The following is a 21624-nucleotide window of genomic DNA, read 5'->3' on the forward strand; positions in this document are numbered from 1 at the left end:
GGTGCGGCTTATACGCGGGTGTTTACGGTAGAGCCTGATTACATGGCGATGTGTCAGCTTGGCTTCCAAAGCAGATCTTCTTGAAAACATGTTCGCAATTACATGGAGAGAGTTTCTGCCCATGCTGAATTTCACTCTGGGCTGAAATCTCACCCCGGGCAAACGGGCTGAAAAACCTCATGTTATACCTGCCAACTTCTTCTGGGTCAAAGGCGTGAGATTTTTATCCTGAGAGTGCCAGGATTTCCGAACATGATACGACAATGTCCGAAGTTTTCTGAAGACCTCTGAAGTATTCCGAAGACGTTCCGAACATATCCCGATCCGCGTACGTGGACGTGTTTTGCTAAACACGACTTCGTTCCCATTTTTTGTCAAAACTCTGTCCTTTCGGGGAAAGTATTGCCATTTATACATCTACATCTTCATCTACATTTATTAAGTTGATAACATCGTTTAAGACATCACATCAACTATAAAAAATAGATACAAAATAAAAAACAAAATTTTCATGCATAAATAAGAACACACTTGTAAATTAGGAGTTGTGGCACAAACCGTGACAACTCGCTCGGCTCGCCCAGGCTCGCCTCGCTCCTTGTCACAATTTGTGTCCACAACTCCTAATTTACAAGTGTGCGCGGAACGCAAGACGCCTTTCTTACCCCACTCGCGAAACGAGTTGCAAAAAAGGCGTTGGCGGCACCTCTAACGGCCCGCAGCAACAGAGAGCGCCACCTGTGTGCTAGATTTATTTTTCAATTGAACAAATATTTTTCTTTAGTATATGCAACAGATGGCTGCCGCAAGATATTCGTCAGAAGTTTTGCAAGCTATGATGGAGGAAAACCTCCGTGAATTTCAAAGAAACCCCCAAAGAAATTTGTCTTTTTTATTGGAACACAACGATTTTAACGAATGGCTCCGTGTATGGAAAATGAACATACCGGAAGCTAACGAAAACAACAAAGATCTTTACATTTTTGCAAGAAAAAACAAGAAAAAGTTTTATGATCTTTTAGTAAGCGAAATTGATGACTTACGAAGCTTAAAAGCAAGCTTTGGACTTGAAGTTAAATTTTCGATACAAAGAGACGGAGTTACGCAACACATGAACCACTATTTCAGTGAAAGAGAACCGCACGTGTTTTCTAAAAACACCAAAGAAGAAATCGAAAAAGAGTTTGTCAGATTTATCGAAAAAGCAAAGGGAGAAATTGAGGCTTGGTCAGAGAAGGGCTCGGGGTGGAAAATTGAAAGAATAGAAATGGCGTATATCAATGTCGCGCGTTATCAGCCATTGAGAGGGGGGAGTTATCTGCCTTTACCACCAAAATTGGCAAACAAAAAAGCAGTTATTAACGTGCAAAACAGGGATAACGAATGTTTGAAATGGGCTTTGAGAGCTGCATTATTTCCGCCAAGAGATGGGAAAAATCCGCAAAGAACAAGCAGATACCCAGTTGACGACGGAATAAACTACAATGGAATCGATTTTCCAACGCCTCTAAAGCAGATTGACAGGCTTGAGGCGAAAAACAACAACCTTGCAATAAATGTGTTTGGATGGGAAGACGACTGTGTGATACCTCTCAGAACAAGCAAAAAAGAAAATAGCATTTCCCGTATAAACCTTATGTTAATTGAGTCAGGATTAATTCAGCACTACTGTTTTATAAAAAGAGTAAGCGCATTGCTCTACGATCAGACTAAATCACACAACAAAAAACACTTTTGCATGATGTGCTTGACCGGTTTTACAAGAGCAGACTTGCTCGAAAAGCACGAAGAAAACTGCAATGGAGTTAACGGCAGGCCAACAAGAATCGAAATGCCGGAAGAGGGGAAAAACACTCTTTCTTTTAAAAACTATCAAAAACAAATGAAAGCGCCTTTTGTAATTTACGCCGACTTTGAGGCATTGTTAAGAAAGATGCAAGGATGTAAACGCGAAACGCCCGAGGACCGCCAGAAGAGGAAAGATAAAGGAGAAGAACTAGAAGACTTGAAGAAAAAAAGCTACACAGAAAAGACAGAACAGCACGAAGCATGTGGATTTGCTTACACAGTTGTAAGGAGCGACGGCAAACACGAAAAACCTTACGTTTACAGGGGTGAAAACGCCGTTGAAGTGTTTTTGAACTGCCTTTTAAGTGAAGAGAAAAAAATAAGATTTGAATTGTCAAAGCAAAAACCCCTTGTGATGACTTCGGAAGACTGGGAAAAATTCAAAAATGCAACCGATTGCCACATTTGCGAAAAAACGCTGATGAAACAAAACTTTTTAGACTCGTTGCCGGTTTGGATTGGGTATTATGGTGAACTTAATTACTTTGGGCAGCTTCACAAAAAATGTTATTACAGCACGAAAAAAGCGGAGCAAAGCCTTGGTACCGAACACCACTATGAGCTAAAAAAGCTGACACAAAACACACACATAGTGGCCGCAAAAAACCAAAAAAAATGTTTGAAGTGCCACAAGCCGCTTATCCAGCCGAACTACAAAGATGTGGTAAAGGACCACTGCCACATAACAGGGAAGTTTCGAGGAGCCGCGCACAACATTTGTAACTTGATGATGAGAATAAATCCAAAAAATGTCCAAATACCAGTTGTATTTCACAACCTAAGGGGCTATGATGCGCACCATTTAATGCAGGCAATGTCAAAGATTTCAAAAGAGGCACAGAAAGAGGTAAAATGTGTCGCAAACAACATGGAAAAATACATCACATTTTCATTTGGCGGACTGCGTTTTATTGACAGCTTAAACTTTCTTCAAGGAAGTCTTGATTCACTTGTAACAGCGACACCGAAGGAGTCATTAAATATAACAAAATCTATTTCAACACAGTCTGATGAAAGTTTTGAACTTCTTTGCAAAAAGGGAATCTATCCTTACGAATACATGGACTCATGGGAAAGATTTAGCGAAACAAGTTTGCCTGAAAAAGAAAAGTTTTACAGCAAACTTAATGATGAGAACATAACGGATGAAGAGTACAAACACGCGCAAAACGTGTGGGAAACCTTTGGCTGCCAGACCCTGGGCGACTACCACGATTTGTACGTTAAGACAGACGTTTCTCTGTTGGCTGACGTTTTTGAAAACTTCCGAAAAATCTGTCTTGAGAAGTACGGGTTAGATCCCGCGAATTATTACACGACGCCAGGCCTTTCTTGGGACGCACTTTTGAAAAAGACAGGCGTGGAGCTTGAGTTACTTACGGACTATGAAATGCATCTTTTTGTTGAAAGGGGATTAAGAGGCGGAATTTCGATGGTAAGCAAGAGATATGCAAAGGCGAACAACCCTTATGTTGAGGGATTTGACCCGAGCCAGCCAAAAAAATACATAATTTACCTCGATGCGAATAACCTTTACGGGTGGGCAATGAGCAAGCCGCTCCCAAAAAGTGGTTTTAGATGGAAAAAGGTTATGCCGACAGAAAAAGAAATAATGACGAAAAAAGAGTTTGCAAAAGCTGGATGGATTTTAGAGGTGGACTTAGAATACCCGAAAGAGCTGCATGACGCCCAAAACAGCTATCCATTAGCGCCAGAGAAAAAGAAAATAAACAAAGAAATGTTTTCACCTTACCAAAAGAAAATAATAAAAAATCTTGATTTAAAACTGCCAGAAAGCGAAAAGCTTGTATTGACTCTCGAAGACAAAAGCAATTACGTCGTGCATTACCGAAACTTGCAGTTTTATTTAAAACAGGGAATGAAACTCAAAAAAGTGCACAGGGTCTTAGAGTTTGAACAGGAATGCTGGATGGAGCCCTACATCCGGATGAACACAGAATTCAGAAAAAAAGCAAAGAACGACTTTGAAAAGAACTTTTACAAGCTAATGAATAACTCGGTTTTTGGAAAAACAATGGAAAACCTGAGAAACCGTGTAGACATAAGAATAGCGCGAAGCGACGAAACAAAGAAAATAAGAAAATTAGTTGCAAGCCCATTGTATTCAAGGCATGTAATGTTTTCAAACGATCTAGTTGGAATAGACATGCGAAAAAGCAGGCTTTTTCTTAATAAACCGGTCTACACAGGCATGACCATCCTTGACGTAAGCAAGCTATGCATGTATGACTTCTTTTACAACCATCTGAAAAAGGAGTACGGGGAGCGTTGCGAGCTTTTGTATACAGACACAGACAGCCTTTTGCTTGAGATAGAAACAGAAGACGTTTACGCGGACATGGCAAAAAACATTGACAATTATGACACAAGCGACTACCCAAAAGAGCATTCACTTTATTCAAACGAAAACAAAAAGGTGTTGGGAAAAATGAAAGACGAATGCGCAGGAAAACTAATTTCAGAGTGTGTTTGTTTGAGGCCAAAAATGTATTCAATAATGACAGAAGACAAAAAAAATATAAAAAAGGCAAAGGGGGTAAAAAAGTGTGTGATAAAGAAGCAAATTGAACATGAACAGTATAAGGAAACGCTTTTTGGAACAAAGCAGTTGTGGCATGGAATGAACATACTTAGAAGCGAGGGTCATGAGATTTACGGAATGCATCTCAACAAAGTCTCGCTGTCGCCTTTTGACTCAAAGCGATGTATAGCGGATGATGGGATACATACAAATGCTTACGGGTATAAGTTTTGCGAAACAGAACGTTTATAGCTTTTCTGAGCCCAAGGGGCTCAAGCACTAAGTGCTTGGTGGTAACTGTGTATTTGGAGGAATAACAAGCAATTCTTCACGCACGAAGCCGCGCTTTGGACCATCGTGCAAGTAATAAAGCACTGGCTGATTAGGTTTAGTAACAGACCTTTCAATGCTGTAGACTTTTAATGACCAAATCGGATCTGTAGCCCTTTTTACGCCGCCTTCCAGCTCGCCAGGTTGGTAGAGAAAGCGCACATTAACGAGAGAGGGGAGTTTTTTTTCTTTCTTGCCAACAGGCCTTGTATATTTTGAGGACGGTTTGGACGAAACAGCCTTTTCTTTGATTGCAGTAGCAGGTTTTTTTCCAGTAAGACTGGTTACTTCGTTGTTCAGAGCGGCAACAACTTCGGGTAGCCTTTTTACCCACGCTGTCGACCGCTGGCCAGATGGCAGGGTCATCTCGACACCGTACTGATAGCCAAACAGGCGCCCTGCCAGTGTTTGATTAAAACGTTCAACAATAGCTTGATCTCTGTGAATGTTAACACGCCCGCGTCTAATATAGGTTTTGTGATTTTCCATTTCTTTAGTAACAGATCCCATGAATTCGCGACCAGGGTCAACTTGCAGCATCTGTGGCCATTTTAGTGCACTTCGCCTGTAAATTGTCTGAAAACCTTTTGCAACCTCAGTTGAATCTTTGGAGGTCAAAGGCTCGGCCTCTTTGAAACGGCTGGCAACGTCAACAACAGTCAGCGCGTATTTGTAAACTTTTCGCCCTCGCGGCAGTTTGTCGTGTGGCAGAAAAAGAAGGTCCGCCTGGTGGACCGCGTTTGGAGAAGAAACATCGAATTTTGGGCGAGGAACGTATCGTGGTGCCGGAAGGTAGATCTGCCAAAGGGCCTGCTTAACTAGCCACTTTTTTGCGGCATCTTCGGAAACCTTGGCAGCCTCGGCTAATTTTTTTATCGCAGCAATTCCCTTCCAATAGCCCTGGGGGCTATAGTAGACTTTCGAGATTTTCTTCGAAAAGTTTTGCTCCGCAAAAATCTTTGCATCCATGCGTATACAAGAAAAAAAAGAAACGTTTAAAGAAACCGAAAGGCAGCGTACCCAAGAGCAAGAGCGCCTGCGCCAACAAACATCAGTTCACCTTGTTTCTGCTGCTCGCTTGGCTGATAAAAATCAGAGAACTTGGGTTCTTTCGGAGGAATCATTTGTTTGTCAGGATGTGCCTGGTTGTAGAGTTTGAAAGCGTAGTCTGTGTTCGTAAAGTTCTGTTTCGCTTGCTGTTTGATCTCATTGTTGGTTTCGATCCAGTCGAGAAGCTTCGTGCGGTCGCGAGAGTACTTCGCGTAAGCTGCCTGGTAAGCCTCGAGAGCTTTGTCGTGTCTTTCTTTTTCTTTCAAAGCGGCGTCATCTCCGCCACCCAAAGCTCGAGCAAGATAGTTGCCGCCAATGAAAGCAGCAGCGTTCAAGATAGCTCCGCCAGCCATAATCGCGACGCTTGCCATTGTGTGTTTTTGTTATTATACTATTCTATTTTTTTTTAATTGGTGGGGAGAATTTTCTGGTCCTCGAGATACTGTTTAAGTGCAACGCTGCCAGCCACGACGGCTGTGAACTTTACATAGTTCATAAAACTGCTGCTTGGGTCAGATGTGAAGTTTTCTTTTACAACTTTTTTGGCAGCCCAGCCGATTCCGGCGGCGAGACCTGTAATGGTGGCGGCATCCATGAGTGTTTTCACGAGCTTGTTGTCAGACATGGTGTTTGTTATAAAATAAAAAATAAATATTTAAATTGAAAAATAATTTTATGAATTCTTTTAATCTCATCAAAGAGTTCTAATAAAAAAAAAAGTTAATTGCTGAAGTCAGAAAGTAAAACAGAAATCACTTTCTTAAAAACTTTCGATGGTCAAACCAAGATCATGCAACACGCAGAATTAAAGATTTTTTGCATTTCAGCAAACACCGCACATTTTGCTTCTTACAATCATCTCTTTTCTTTTTTCTTCATTTTCTATTTTTTCATACTCTTTTAAAAGCGTTCTTAAATCCCAATAACACCCGTTTAAACTTTGCGCAGATTTTTCAGCAATTGCATAAAAATTTTTTAATTTTTCTGGTTCCAGCCGGTTTAAATAGGCTTTTTCCCTCATTCAAAGCAGCTGTTGCTCGTACCTCATCTTTTTCAAAGAATTTTCGAAAGCATAGAAAGCCAACAAAACAAAGTTTCCAAAATCCATTGGGACAGACATAGTGTATGTCCTCGTGTCGGTCATCGTGTTTTGTATACTTTAAAAAATCGAATGTTTAAATGAAAATTATTTAATAATTTTTTTAATCCATCGGACGGATTCCTCTTTTTGAGCCATTTTGGTTTGTTGGTTGCGGAATTCTAGAGCCCGTTTGGCGCGTGTCTGAAGAACGCGTTGCAACCCTTCCAATACTTTCTGCTGTAACTGGTGTGTCATCAGTTATAAGAGTTGGCGGAGCTTTAAATGTTGGACTTCTTTTTTCGTTTATAAAGGCTTTTATGTCTTCGCGTTTCACATAAGTTGTAACGATTGCAACGCCGATACCAAGCAAAGATATCCATTGATTTGTGGTGAGACCGCTTGATTGCGGCTGAGCCTCGGGCGGAGCTGGTTCCGTTACGGCCGGTGGTGTTACACTTCGGCCCTGGCCGCTTTGCAGCTGCAGATTTCTTTTCCTTTTCTTTTGCAATTATTGCAGCAGCCTCGACAGCAGCTTTTTTCTGTGCTTCACGAGCCTGTTTTGTTTTTTCAGCTGCAAGCTTGCCAGCAGCAACTCGCTTTGGATTTTTGGCAGGCTTTGTTGCTGGAGTTGTTGAAGTAAAGGAGAAGAGGTGAAGGGCGCGCCCTTGTTTCTGTTCTTCTTGAGCGATCGGAGTTTGTTCGAGCTCGGCCATTTATAATAAAAAAAAAAATAATATTTAAATAGAAAATTGCTCAGCAAGATTTTTTGCTAAGCAATTGCTAAGCATTGTTCAGTAATTACTTAGCATTTTTTTAGCATTGCTCAGAAAAATCTTCAGTAGTGTTTGTGTCCGCATCTTTGGAAGCGCCTTTGGTTTCGCACAGCGATAAGTGTGCGACTTTTTTTGTAGCTTCGTTTAAATCAATGTGCTTTGTTGTGATGAGCGCAGCATTTGCAACGGCAAGAAAGCGGCCGCATTTCAAAGCCAGACCGCCTGCCAAAGTGGACAGCTCTTTGCTGATAATGTAGTCGTTTTTGAGTTCCTTCTGATAATCATTGACGTTCTTGATATTTACGGCCATACCAACGACTTTAGTAACAAGAAAAATAAAGCTGTCAATCAAGCTGTCGGTTGTTTTGGATCCAACGTATGCCTCATATCTCTTTAAGTACTTTTCAACTTCTTTATCTGTCAAGCGCTTCACCTGCTCGTGTGTCAGTTGCACACCGATTGCTTCTTTGGCTTTTCCTGTTGAAACAAGGATTGCAAGCTGTTCACGCAAAGCAGGAATGTCAGGGCCTTGAATGAGTGCCATAGCGCTTTCTGTACTTTCTGGTTCAGCTCCTAGCAGTTCCATTACGGAAGCTAATTCTTGTTCACATGCAGCATCGGGTGAGGTTGTTGCGAACGGGTCAGCCATTTATTACTCTAAAAAATATGTTCAATAAAAAAATTTTGTGCCGTAAGGGTGGCGATGAGAAATGACAAGATGCGAAAACTTATTTTTTTTTAGCTTTAAAATGATTTCTTTGTAATCCTCATTGGCAAGTTCGCCAGCGTAATCCTCAAAGATTGCCTTCGTGGTCTTGGCAGAGGGGGTGTAAAAGAAAACGATTGCCGCAACATTTTCGCGGAATGAGGATGTTATGCTTGTCAATTTTTGAGTTAACACCCATACGCTCAAACCTGCGTGGCGAGCAGAGAAAGCAAGATTCACCAACTCCCCTGTTCTTCCTTTTACATCTTTCGAAGCAGCACAGTCGTCGAGGATGATAAGCGTGTTCGTTCCCTCAAAAAGAAATCTTGAAAGCCTTAACAAAGATTCAACCTCGTGCTGCTCGCAAATTAAAACAAAAAATCGAAGATCTTCCTCAGCAAAGCGATAATAAGTCTTGTTGTGCGCGAACGTCGGGCAGATGAGCACGATGTAGTCAAACTTGCCTCGGAAAGGGCCACAAAGCTGATTGACCACGTATCTTGTTTTTCCTGAGTTCGTTGGTCCCACAATGAGGGCGTTGAAGGGTATATTGGCAGGATCCATCTTCGTTCGTATATGTACCTAAGGTACACTTTTTCAAAGAAAAAATTATAAAAGCACAGATTCTAACTGCCTGCCAATTATATTCATTTGGGCGTCGCTGATTACGTAAATGTGGCAGTTCAAATTACCTGAGCCGCTTGCTTTCCTCTCTAGCTCAAGCTGGACACCGTCCTTTGTGTTCACAAGGCGCGTGCCGCTTCCGTGCATCGAGTGGTCAGCCATGGAACGCAGATCAATAAGAAGGCCAAACTTGTCTTCTGTGTAAAACTTTTGCAGAGTCATGTGCTGCGTTTTATTTTTTTCTTTCATGTAGAATCTTTTAACTTCTCCCCAAATGTCCATTCCTTCGATGCCGTTGTTGTACAGCATGTTTGGCGAGCCGTTGACAGTGATGCTTACTTTTGTAAGGTCCGGGTTAATGTACTTTTCCGAGCTCCTTGCACCTTTGTTATATTGCTCAATAAATAGGAGCAAGATACCTTTCATGGACCTCCTCTGCGGGTTGACCCTTAGATTCAGACGTGTGTCGGAGCCTTTTGCAAAAGTCACCACTTTAACACGCTGGATGTGGTCGTAAGCGAACTCTTTGCCGCCCGAATAAGCGCTGAACGCTTCATCTGCAATTTCCTTGCTTCTTATCATCTCGTACTCCAGCTGGATGTTTGTCAACTTGTATTTCAGTTTTGTTGTATCTGAGCCTCTGACCACATGTTCGGCTGCCGCGAGCTTCAGTTCGAACACAAGATCGTTGTATAGTGCCTGAGGATAAAATGCCCCATGGTCAGTTAAAATCTGGTGATCCAGACGGATGCGGTATTTATTACCATATAGCTCATTCAGCTTTTTTTCTGCTTCGACTCCTGAAGTTTTCTTATCGCCAGCATTTGAGCGAATTTTGTTAAGGTCCTCGCTCTGAATGCCCTCTGGCACCCTGTCGTCGCGCTCCTCCTGCGAAAGGAAAAAATCCTCAAATATTTTGTAGATGCCATAGCCAACCGTGTCCTGCACGACGGTGCCTTCGTACTTTACAACAAAATCGTCGACCAGAGCTCGGCTGACGTTGTCAACCAGAAAGTTGTTGGCATGGCCTCCGCTCAAGTCGATGTTGAAGCGCAGCGCCAGCGAGCCGGGCACAATGACCTCGTTTTCGTTCAGCTTGGGCACTGAAACATACAACGTTTCCTCTGGATTGGCTTCTGTGCGGTCAAAAGTGATTCGTTTTACCGCGCGCTCGGCTTTCAGTGCGCCGAGTATTTTCTCTGTGCGTCCCGGTCGAAGGTTTTCTTGAACAGCAGCCATCTCTCGATTGGTTTTATTGTTAAATTGAAAAGTTTAATTTGAAAATATATATATATAAATTAAGCGATGGCGAACAGGTGGTGGTGATTTTGGATACGAGGACCATGATTTGGACCAAGATCTTGACCACAACAGTGATAACGATGATGAAGAGGAACAAGAGGTCGACACAACCCGACCATTTCAGCCCGGGGAGGCATCCACACCCTACCATGGGGGTGAACAACATGAAATGCAAACGATGCAGCACGAACAGAGCGGGCTGCCAGACACATCCTACGAAGAAACACCTTTTTTGGGAAGCTTTATTCATCAAGATGACAAACCGGCAATGATTGACAGAGCTAAAGATTTTATCAAAAGAAAATTCCCCAAAGTGAACTTCGCAAAATTAGGCCCAATAGGTTTTAGCAAAAAGAGTGGCAATGAAACTACAATTGTATCCTTTGGATCAAAAGGTGGCGAGACCGAAATTTTCAAAAAAGACGGAACTGGCCTTCTCAAAAAATTCACAAACAAGTTTAAAGCCCCCCTTGGGCCAGAAGCGGAATCTCTGATTGCTCAAGACAATGAAGAAATAAGAGAAATGAGACCAAGATTAAGAGAAGCTGAAAGTCAAATACAACAGGCAGAAACAATTGACATGCAGAAAGAAAAAGCCACCCAAGAAGTAGAAGATTTCAGAATAAGAATCGAGCGAATAGATGCCAAGATGGAACAACTTGGGTCAAATGTTGAAAATGAATCAGAATTGCGCAGACTTAAGCAACTGAAAAAAAATCTTGAAAAGGATTTTGAAAACAAAAAAAAAGAAGTTGCTGCTCTTGAAAAACAAGCTAAGCAGAAGGCAGAAGAACAAACACGAGTCGACCAACTAAGGGCAAGCCTCGCTGCCATAGAGAGCAGAAGAAACACTTTGCAAGAAAGGCTCAACGACACAAGAGCGTTGGATGATCTAAAAGAGAAAGAAGCCGAGCTGAAGCAACAAAACGAGGAAGATCAAGCTGTTATAGAGGATGAGAATGCCTCCCCCACTGACAAACAAGCCGCGGAAGAAAGAGTTGCGGAAAGAACCGAGGAGCTCGGGCGTTTACAAACGCAGATTGCAGAAAGAGAAAGGGCGCTTCCACTTCGTGAGAGGATCAAAGAGATCTTCAAAAAACATGGCGTGACATTAACAGCAATACTTCTGGCTGCTGGTGTCACGATTGGTTCTGTTATTGGAGCCATTACAAACGCGTTGAAGGCAACCGGCAAAGCGTTGGGGAAAGGCCTAAGTGATATTGGCTCAAAGGTAGCATCAGCTCTGCCTGGTCTCATTGGCTCGATTGCGAAATTTCTTTTCAAAACCGCTGGTCAAGTAATTGGATTTCTTGCAGAGCACACCTGGCTGCTTATCCTTGCTGTGGTTGCTTTTCTTGTTGAAAAATACATCAAAAAGAGACGTTAGCGCATAAGGGTGTAGAGCAAAGCTGCTGCTCCAACCGCGCCAACAGCGACAGTTGCTTTGTTTATTTCGTGTGAATCATTGGCTACGGCCTTCGTAGGTTTAGCGCTTTGCGCGTTGCCGTCCTTTGGACGGGGACCGTAAAGGTCCCTAGCTTGTGTTTCAGCAGCGCTTGCTGCAGGTGCCTGATTTTTTTTTGCTGTGGCGCTCTTGTGTATAGGATTTGAAGGGTGGCTGTTTGGTGGGTTGATTTTTGATTTTCCTCCCGCCATCAGTTTAAGAGCTGCTTTTTTTGTAGCTTTATTAACCTCATCATTCACTCCTAATTTCATCCCAACAACAGCCTGCTTAAGCTGGTTATTGTAACCAACAACGCTTTCTGTGTTTATCACCATACGAGCGGGCATCAGCCAGGCACCTGGGCAGACTGCAAGGTTAAGCCGAACCTTAGCTTCGTCGATGGCTAATTGGTATCTTTGGACCGACTTTGCCAGATCAGGTTGCCTTATAGCGTCTTCAACCAACACGAGGAACTCACTTTGCGCTTCCTTTGCACGGCCGCCTGTTCCAAGTATGCTACTTCGAACGTTGACCTGCGAACCGAGAATACAGTAGACAAAAGCCTCTATCGACTGGTTTACTCTCGACAAACCTGCCTGAGTAAGCCCTTCAGTGCCGTTAGGACAAAACCAGTCTGCCTGTGCATATGCAGCGTCGTCTGGCTCGATGTATTGAATCAAGTTACCTTTGCTTGCAGTTCCACCTTCATCCGAAAATTTATCGTAATCGGGGTATTTTGCCCCAGATTTTGTTCGGACCAATGTTTGAGATCCAGATATAAACGTTACCAAGTCCGTGGTTTGCGCCTGTTGTGAAACGGAAATCGCTTGACGGGTCGACACCGAACTCAGCGCATATTCTTTTGTAAGAAGCCACGTCGTACTTGTTGTCGAACTGGCTAAAAGTGGGGTCGCCTGGCAAGGCGCTTACGCTCTGAATTCCCCCCATCTGAAACAATATTCGCCTTATCGTGAAATAAACGTGAAAAAGGTAAAAATTTCGCACAATCGGTGGCAAGCTAAGAGCTGAGTGCTCTTCATCGAAAATATCTCGACTTATACCGCAGCCTGTTGTCGCGCACCATACCGCAAAGTTAAGTTGCTGTGGCCAATAGGCCATATTTTGGCTAGCAAGCCACCTTTTTGACTCTTTTCCTGATGTATGCTTCAGTTTTGTTTTTTGAAAAATCTCTCTTAATTTCGTTGTGAAATATTGGTCTGGTGTGACGTAGATGTTTATTTGGCTGTTAAATATTTTTTTCAAACTTGGTGCGGCTTCGTGAAATCCAACAGCTGGAATTGGCAAAGATGAGCCTTTTGCGCCGCTTGGTGACAGCTGTTGTGGAAAACCGCCTGAAATTTGATTCACCCCCAGTGCTTTTTTCATCTCTGGGCTCCAATATTTGCTGTCAGAGCCAAAAACATTTATCAAATGGCCTTGCCCTGCCTTGTAATAAATGTCTGCCGTTGCTGTGTGGTTGTACGCGAACTCAACCTGTGCAACAAATTTTGTTCGGTCAGCGTTTGGATATTTTGCAAGAAAAGGTTTCCATGCATTGTCTTTTGCCGCTTTAGAAATTGTAGTTGCTTCTGGGGTTTTCATCCACTTCATAAAACCTCTTGTTTTTGCATCCATGGTCCTCTTTTATATTAAACATTTTTTATTTTTATTTAATATAAAAATGGTTGTGCTGACTGTTACCACAAAAGAAAATCCGAACACTGTTTATTTTGACCAGCCTATTCCAAAACCAAGCTATATCCGGCTTTTAAGTTGTTCTCTTTACAACAGCTGGAATAGTTTGGAAAAGGATGGAATAGTTTTTTATAAACAAGTGAACAAGGAAGAGAAGGCGCGTTATATACGGCAAGGAAACTTCTCACTCGATGACATTGGGAGTATTTTTGAAAAAGGATTTCCAGAGAAAAACATGTTTTCTGTAACAAAAGGCATTGCAGGTCGTTCATTGATAATAAAAGCAAAAGAGCCCAATTTAAAAGCTTTTGGACTGAACGAAAGTCTTATTAAGTTCTTTAATTTGCCTGGGTTTGAGAATTACGCAAGTATTGAAAAGGAATTTTTTGAAACAATTGAGGTAAATAATGTTTCAAATCCTAAAAATTACTTCATCAACTGTGACCTTATCGACAAGCAACAAAGCTTGCTAAATGGTAAGCCATCAAGCCTTTTAGCGTTTTTTGACATACGTGGAAAACCGTATGAAAAAGTTTATTACCAAAATACACATTTTAACGTCTTGCGCGACGTTTCTGCTGAAGAAAATGTATCATCTCTGACTCTTTCGATTAGAGATGAGAATGGAAAGCCATTCGATTTTAACGGCACAAATCTTACATATGAGTTGGAATTGAATTAAATTAAATACAAAAATAACTTTTATGTATACGAGACCATGTCATCTGCTAATGTTCTCCCGAGTGCCCCTGCTTATGGTGATCGCGAGGAAACACAACTTTATCCAAGCCTCCCAACAAATGCCGAGAATTTTCGGCTGACTGAAATAAGTAAAATTGAAAAAGAAATATCCGCTGAAGCTGAGCATTACAGGCTTGTGTTAAAAAAATATAAAAAAGTCCGGAAAGTTATTCACTATTCCGTGGTCTGTCTTGGCGCCGTGACGGCAGCTCTGTCTTCTGGAGCTGTTGCCACTTCACTTACTGGTGTTGGAATTGTTATCGGCGTTCCTGTTGCAGCAGTAGCAGGTATATCTGGCGCAGCTTCCACTGGCCTGTCAGTTATCAACAAAAAGCTTGAACGTAAAGTTAATAAGCACTCAAGAATCCTCGCTCTGGCTGTTGCAAAACATGACTCGATAAACAGCTCTGTCTCACAAGCTCTGAATGATAATCTTGTTTCTGACAAAGAGTTTCAACTGATCACACGAGAAATGCAAAAATATCGCCAACTTAAAGATACTTTACGCTCAAACTTTGCAAAAAAACAAACAAATTCACTCCAGCCAGACATCGGAAAAATTCGGGAAGAAATCAAGAGAGAAGAACGCAAAAGATTGGAAAAAAAACTTCTCGAAAGTGCCACCGACATTTCGAAATAAAATTTCAGTCCAATAAAACATTTTTTCATTTTATAAAAGAATGATTGTCTGCGCTCATCTTGTCGTTTACTTTGTGATGGAAGCATTGTCGTTCGAGTTGCAAAAAAATGTTCGAGACATCACAAGAGAGGTTGTTGTTTGCCTGAACGAGGCAAAATAAAAGGTTAAAGCGTGCTTAAAGTGACTTTCAGCCGAGTCGAAAGGATTAAATCTGAGTGTGCAAAAAATACAATTAAGTTGAAGCGAACAGCGAGAAATTGCGTGACCCACAGCGGCATGCAAATTTTTTTTTTGTGTTTGCGTGCGTGGGTGTACAAAGTCGGGGTATTACCCGAATGATATTTTTAGACGGTGTAATATCATGACTCATCGCCAATGACAAACACCGGCTGTGGTTTTTGTCAAATACTCTCTGTACTACTGTTTCAATCAAGAGTCTTTTCTACCAATTTTTAATCTTTTGCCAGTTGATTCTCAATTTTTTTGCTTTAGCCGTTTAAAGCTTGATTAACACATCGGCTTGTTTACAATCATGTCGCTTTAGAATATTCTGGACTTCCGGTACGTCACACACACATGCCAAACATGCCGATTCGCCATTGATTTTCAGCGTTTTTAAAAAAATTTTTTTTTCGTGAAAAAAAAAATCACAAGCGAACAGGAATGTGTGGTGCGATTTGGAATGTCCTTTCTATTGTGCGATTTGGAATGTGCTGTATAAGCAAAAATAATTTTACGCAGGATTTTTTTTTTTCACTTCTCTGGTTGTTGAAACAGTTCAATTGAATCTGATCTATCTTATAAAATATTATTTTTTGGCTTTTAGGTTCCAAAATTTGGTTATGGTGTTTGCTTAAAAAATACATCCCTGACGCCATTTCTATTTATCGGTTTATGTTCTAAAAATGCACCCATGACGGCATTTCTATAACTGAGCTCTGCCCTATAAAAACTCCTCTGATGTAATTTCTATTTTTCGCATTGTCATCTAAAAATACATAAGTGATGTCATTTTTCACTCTGCCCCAGTCACACCGCGTAAGAGTATAAATGTTGCTGTAGGTAACGAAAATTTGGTATATCAAAAATGGAACAAAACCAAGACAGACGCTTTGTCCACAATTTCCTTGAACGTCTTGCCGCAGAAACTCAAGTATCGAAAGCACAGATTCGTTTGAGGCTGGCAAAAAAACAGAATGACCGTTCAAGACTGGTCAAACAAAGAAAGAACATTCAAATAAGAATGACAGATTTAGCAAGATCTCTAGAGACCAGAGAGGCTGAAATACAGCTTGTTGAAAGAGAGATTCAAAATCTTGAAGAAGCGTTCGTCAATGCATCTGATGGAGATGAAGATTAAATGTATTTACATTCGGCGGAACTAAACTGTAAGTGGCAGTGACGTAGAATGTAAATGGTTTCTTATTAGTATGTACGCACGTGAGCCGTTATGGTGTTAATTGACTCTTTTGTTGTAACGTATATAAGGGCTTATGGTTGTAATGTATTCATCTCAGCTCTCGAACTTTTCAACTGTTATTTTATACGGAATTTTTGTTATCTTTGTAATTTCCTCAGTTGTTCTGATTGTGTATAAAACAAGAGGCAACCAAAATTTAACCAAGAGCCAACCCAGATCCAATCAAGAGCCAACCCAGATCCAATCAAGAGCCAACCCAGATCCGATCAAGAGCCAACCCAGATCCGACCAAGATCCAACCCAGATCCAATCAAGAGCCAACCCAGATCCAATCAAGAGCCAACCCAGATCCGATCAAGAGCCAACCCAGATCCAACCAAGATCCAACCCAGATCCGACCAAGATCCAAGCAAGAGCCCCCAAAAAATCCAATAAAAAAAAAATTAAAACAAAATACCGTGTTTTGGTTGATCTTTTTAGCGCTGCCACGCTTGCCTTTGAAACCATAGTTATTATTCAGGTTTCCATGCTTGACCAAGCATGATAATCAAAACACGTCAAGGGGGTTTTTCCTTTTACCACGCAATCAAAGTCACAACAATGACTTTCTGTGTTACTGCAATAATTTATGCACTCACCGGAGCGTGCAAGCTTTGTTTAGCTTGTTAAAACGTTTGCGACAACACTGCTGTCTAATTTTTTTAATTTTTCAATCAGCTCGTCTGTTAAAAAGATTGTTATTTGTTTTTCATTTTCCTTAGTTTTTTTGTATGTTGTAAAAGCTTTTCCACGAGATCTTTTCAAGTTTTTCTTTACAGACAAGTTAATTTCTCCAGTTCTCCCTCTTCCCATCTTCGTTTACTCAATAAGAGCATTTGTTCAATTGGAATTGTTTCTGGCACAGCAATTAAAGGTTGGTTGTAATTTAATACAATGGCGCCATACAACGATTGGTACACTGTCGGGTCCGGCGAATCTGCTTCAGGAAGTTAGGAATGTGAAAGCCACTCACATTTTCCTCCTTTTTTTTACCATTTCCACGCCTGCTTTCCCGATTTTTTTGTTAGTTTTAACCATGCTTTGCATAACGATTGCAGCTTTCTTTTTCTTAAGTTTTCTGGGATTAAACGTCTTTTTTTGCAACTAGTTTCGCGAGGGGGGTAAGAAAGGCGTCTTGCGTTCCGCGCACACTTGTAAATTAGGAGTTGTGGACACAAATTGTGACAAGGAGCGAGGCGAGCCTGGGCGAGCCGAGCGAGTTGTCACGGTTTGTGCCACAACTCCTAATTTACAAGTGTGTTAAGATATAAAAATACTTAGTTACAATTTACTTGTTTACATGCTTCCCTAAATTTAATTTAAAATTCGATAATGACTTGCAATTCACTAAGTCAGCAGGCAGTAAGTTCCACTCTGTTATTGATCTAGGAAAAAAAGAAAACTTTAAAACGTTCTTAGATACTTTTGGCATCCTATACTTAAAAGCATGGCTATTGCGTGTTCTTTTTCACTGTTTGGTATAAAGTGATTTTCCGTAGTTATGTCTACTACAGTAGGTTATGACTTAGTTTGTACATTAGAGTCCGGCAGTCTGTTTTTCTTTCGTCTTGTTTCTAGCGTGTCCCATTTCAAATCAGATAACATGTCTGTCACGCTAGCTGTTTTGTTGAAGTTTTGAAGGCAAAAACGGGCAGCTTTTCTTTGAACTCTCTCCAGGGTTGAAATATCTTTTTTGTGGTGTGGGTCCCACGAGGCACTTGCGTACTCCAGTTTGGGTCGGACGATGCTGGTATAGGCCGTTTCGCGTACTTTCCTGGAGCAGTTCCAGAGATTTTTCTTGATCAGCCCCAAGGACCGACTTGCCTTGCTTGAGATAGATGAGATATGTTCAGACCACTTTAATTTACTGTTAACAGTAATTCCTAGGTACGATGCAGAGTCAACTTGCTCAAGTTTGGACCCACAGAAAGTATATGTCCGTTGAGGAGGACTTTGCATATTTGAAATGCAGATGATGGTGCATTTAGAAGGGTTAAATTCCATTTGCCACTCGCAAGCCAAGCGCAGCCATGCATTACAGCCATCCACTGTGTTACACAACGTCACCCTCGGCTCCAAAAATTGCTGTCCCAGAGGAGTGAATTGGCACAATCTTATCAGCATAAGAGGCAATTAATTGGAGTTACATGGAGTTTAATTTTCTCACACTGGTTTGAGATTACATTTTTGGAAAATATGCAACCCTCCATTTTTTTCCCTTAGTGGCCATTTGGCCACCAACTGCTCAAAATGGGTCGCCAGTGCAAAATTAGGTCGCAAAGTTGAGCTCACGCTTTCAACCCTTCTTCTCAATTTTAGTCGCCAGTCTGGCGACTTTAATTCCTATTTAGTCGCCAGCTCCAAAATTTTAGTCGCCATGGCGATTAAAAAAAGGTCTTAACTTGGAGGGTTGATATGTCGTTTGTGGTTGTAAAAACTCACGTTTTTCAACTAGGCGTGAGAAATTGGTTCGTAAGCGTGAGTTGGCGTGAGATCAAAGTTTTCAACTTGCAGGCGTGAGACTCGAACACGTCCAAGGTGTGAGAGTTGGCAGGTATATCATGTAATCGCATTGATGGTTTTCTAATCAGTGAAAGAAAATGGCAGCTATGATAATTTTTCTGTTTTAAAAGTGCTTAGCTCAGGCTGAAATTCGCCATGTAATCACAACAAAATTCCAGCCTGGCAAACCAGGCTGGGCTGAAATTTCAGCCTGGGCTGAAATTCGCTATGTACATGTAATCGCCTTGTCCAACAATAGGATTGACTTGCAAACTTGCCCAAACCAGTGGGAAAGGGGAGTAGGGGGGGGGGGGGGGACTCCAATATGGGGAGGCAGGGATGCTTGTTGGGAAAATTGAATGAAACACTAACGGAAACCAATCTGGGTGTGGCTCAACCTTTTTTGTTTGACTGACAAAGGATACTATTTTTCATACCTGGTGGGATAACAAAGTTCTACAGTTACTGTAGATCATCAGCATAGCACAAGGATATTTTTTATTTCTTCATGTGCAACCCTATATATAATTTAGACCATAAGAGTTATTAGTTGGAGGGAGGGGATGGGGAGTTCTGTCTTGAACACCCTAAGTGAGAACAAAATCTGCAATTTACACCACTAAGCAAGATACATGTAGGTGTCCAGGGCTGCAAATAACAGTCGGTCATCGGACATTGGCCGACCAAAATTTGCTCATGTCCGACGAAATCCCAATTGTGGTCGGACATGATGTCCTGTCAGTTTTTTGATCGTAAATCATTTTACGGCAGTGATGAATAAAAATCTGTCCTGGGACCACAATTTTGTTTTGTCTGACCAAGATGGTGTCTTAGTAGGACACATCTGTATGTCCTTTCAAGTGAAAACAATTATTTGCAGCCCTGGTGGTACTTAGAATCCTGTAGAGTATTTGAGTTTGATCTAGTTGAAATGACAAAATTATAATTTACTCAAGATGTAGTTTTGCTCACTAATAAATATTTGAATCTGGTATTTTTTCCTGCCTTTACAAGAGGTTTAAATAGCATCAAACTCGGAAAAAAATGCGAGTTCCAGATGGGATTTGAACCCACGACCCTCTGTGTTCTAGGACGGATGCTCTACCACTGAGCTACTGGGACTCTGTGGTGAGCAAGGGTGAAATGTGGGCTTTTGACTGGAACCGCATCAGGTGGTCACACAGCCAAAGGAGGGCAACAAAATTAAAAGAGGGCAACAAAATTAAAAGATCATAATTTGTTTAAAATTCAGGTAGTCCTGGATTCAGAACCCATTATAATTACGTATCCAACCCTCCAAGTTAAGACCATTTTAGTCGCCATGGCGACTAAAATTTTGGAGCTGGCGACTAAAATTGAGAAGAAGGATTGAAAGTGTGAGCTTAATTTAAACCTGAGCAGTCAGTGGCCAAATGGCCACTACGGAAAAAAATAAACTTGGAGGGTTGGTATCTGCTGCAAGGCAAGTATGTAGTTTACTATTTCTAATGTTTTTATTGCACACATACATAGAATCCGAGGAAGAAGAGGAGGCTGCAGATGACGAAGAAGAAGAAGAGGATGAGCCTCCTGCAAAAAGAACACGCAGAGGATCCAGGTCTACATCAACTCCCTCCCCAGCAAAGAAAGGGAAGAGAGGGCAGAAAAAGAGTGCGTCTACACCCCCGGCCAAAGGCCCAGGTCGTAAACGGAAAGCTGCCGAGCCAAAGGAAAAGAAGGAGAGAAAGAAGAAGGCAGCTGTGGAGAAGAAGGATAAACCAAGACGTGCAGGAGTGTTGATTCCTAATGAGAATATTGAGTTGCTTGAGAAGGATCCAACTTTTGAAACCAGGTTTGTTCTGTGCTGGTTGATATTTTCTGTGAGACACAGCTCAGCATGAAAATTGATACTGCATGCCAGCCAACTTGTACTGACGGCAAGAACAAAAAACTGGAATCACATGCATGACTGAGTGTGGAAACTAAAAATTAATATGAATCCTGACTCAAACCCAGCTATCCCCCACTGAGTGTGAGAGAAATGCATTCTTGCCTTTTTGGCATGCTCAGCCGGCAAGAAAAATGTCTCCATTGTTGCTCAGGATGCACTGAAATGCACTCTATCACGCAATAAAATATAATGTTAAAATTTTCTGGGACTCACTGACCCTCAAAACCCACCCTCCAAATGCCTCTGTGGGTCATACACCTACTCCAATCTTTTCCTTCTACTCTTTAAATAGTACTTGGAACCAATTTAATGACAAATGTCCTTTTTGTTGGGAACCAAATGACCATTTGAAATAACTAATTAAAAGATTTTTTTGTATTTTCAGAGATGATGTTTCTTTGATGCCAGTGAAATTGGCAATCAAAGCTGTTCTGCTGAATGACACAGAATTGTTGAAGGGTGCTATTGATGACAGAGAAAATGTCTACACAGTATGTTTGCCTAACTTATCTTTGAGTTAGAGAAAAATTATCCGGGCACGGAAATCTAATCAGTTTTTAGTTCCTTAGTTTATTTTTGTGGCTGATTATTTACCATGCCTTTCAAAAGCACACAAACTCTGCTTAGTCAATGGTTGCAGTTTTTTCTGCCATCAACCCCATACCTGCCAACCTCCAGAGTACAAAAATCTGGAGACATCTAGAAATCGGGTGTCTGGAAAACCGAATAGCAAATACTACGAATAGTCACGAATAGTGACGAATAGTGACGAATACTCGCGAATAGTGACAAATTATCGCGAATAGTGAAGAATAGTCACGAATAGTAAACGAATAGTCGTGAATAGCGAATAATACGAATAGTGCGAATAGTCTTGTCGATAGTGACGAATAATCATTGAATAGCGATAGTCGCGAATAGTGCCAAATAGTCATAAAAAGTGAAAAAAAAAAACCA

The 21624-nt window shown here is 41.4% G+C and overlaps 1 protein-coding gene across 1 annotated transcript in view; it reads left to right on the forward strand.

Moving 5' to 3' along the window:
* LOC144655626 (poly [ADP-ribose] polymerase tankyrase-like) overlaps window positions 1-21624 on the forward strand; it is a 73318-nt gene that overhangs the window by 2977 nt on the left and 48717 nt on the right. Inside the window, exons 3-4 of the mRNA XM_078515910.1 lie at window positions 20250-20568; window positions 21053-21158. Of these exons, the coding sequence (XP_078372036.1) occupies window positions 20250-20568; window positions 21053-21158 (425 nt within the window). The remainder of the gene's footprint in view (window positions 1-20249; window positions 20569-21052; window positions 21159-21624) is intronic.

This window comes from Oculina patagonica, chromosome 1 (assembly GCF_052425735.1).
Source record: "Oculina patagonica isolate OP01 chromosome 1, crgOcupat, whole genome shotgun sequence".
Taxonomy (NCBI): domain Eukaryota; kingdom Metazoa; phylum Cnidaria; class Anthozoa; order Scleractinia; family Oculinidae; genus Oculina; species Oculina patagonica.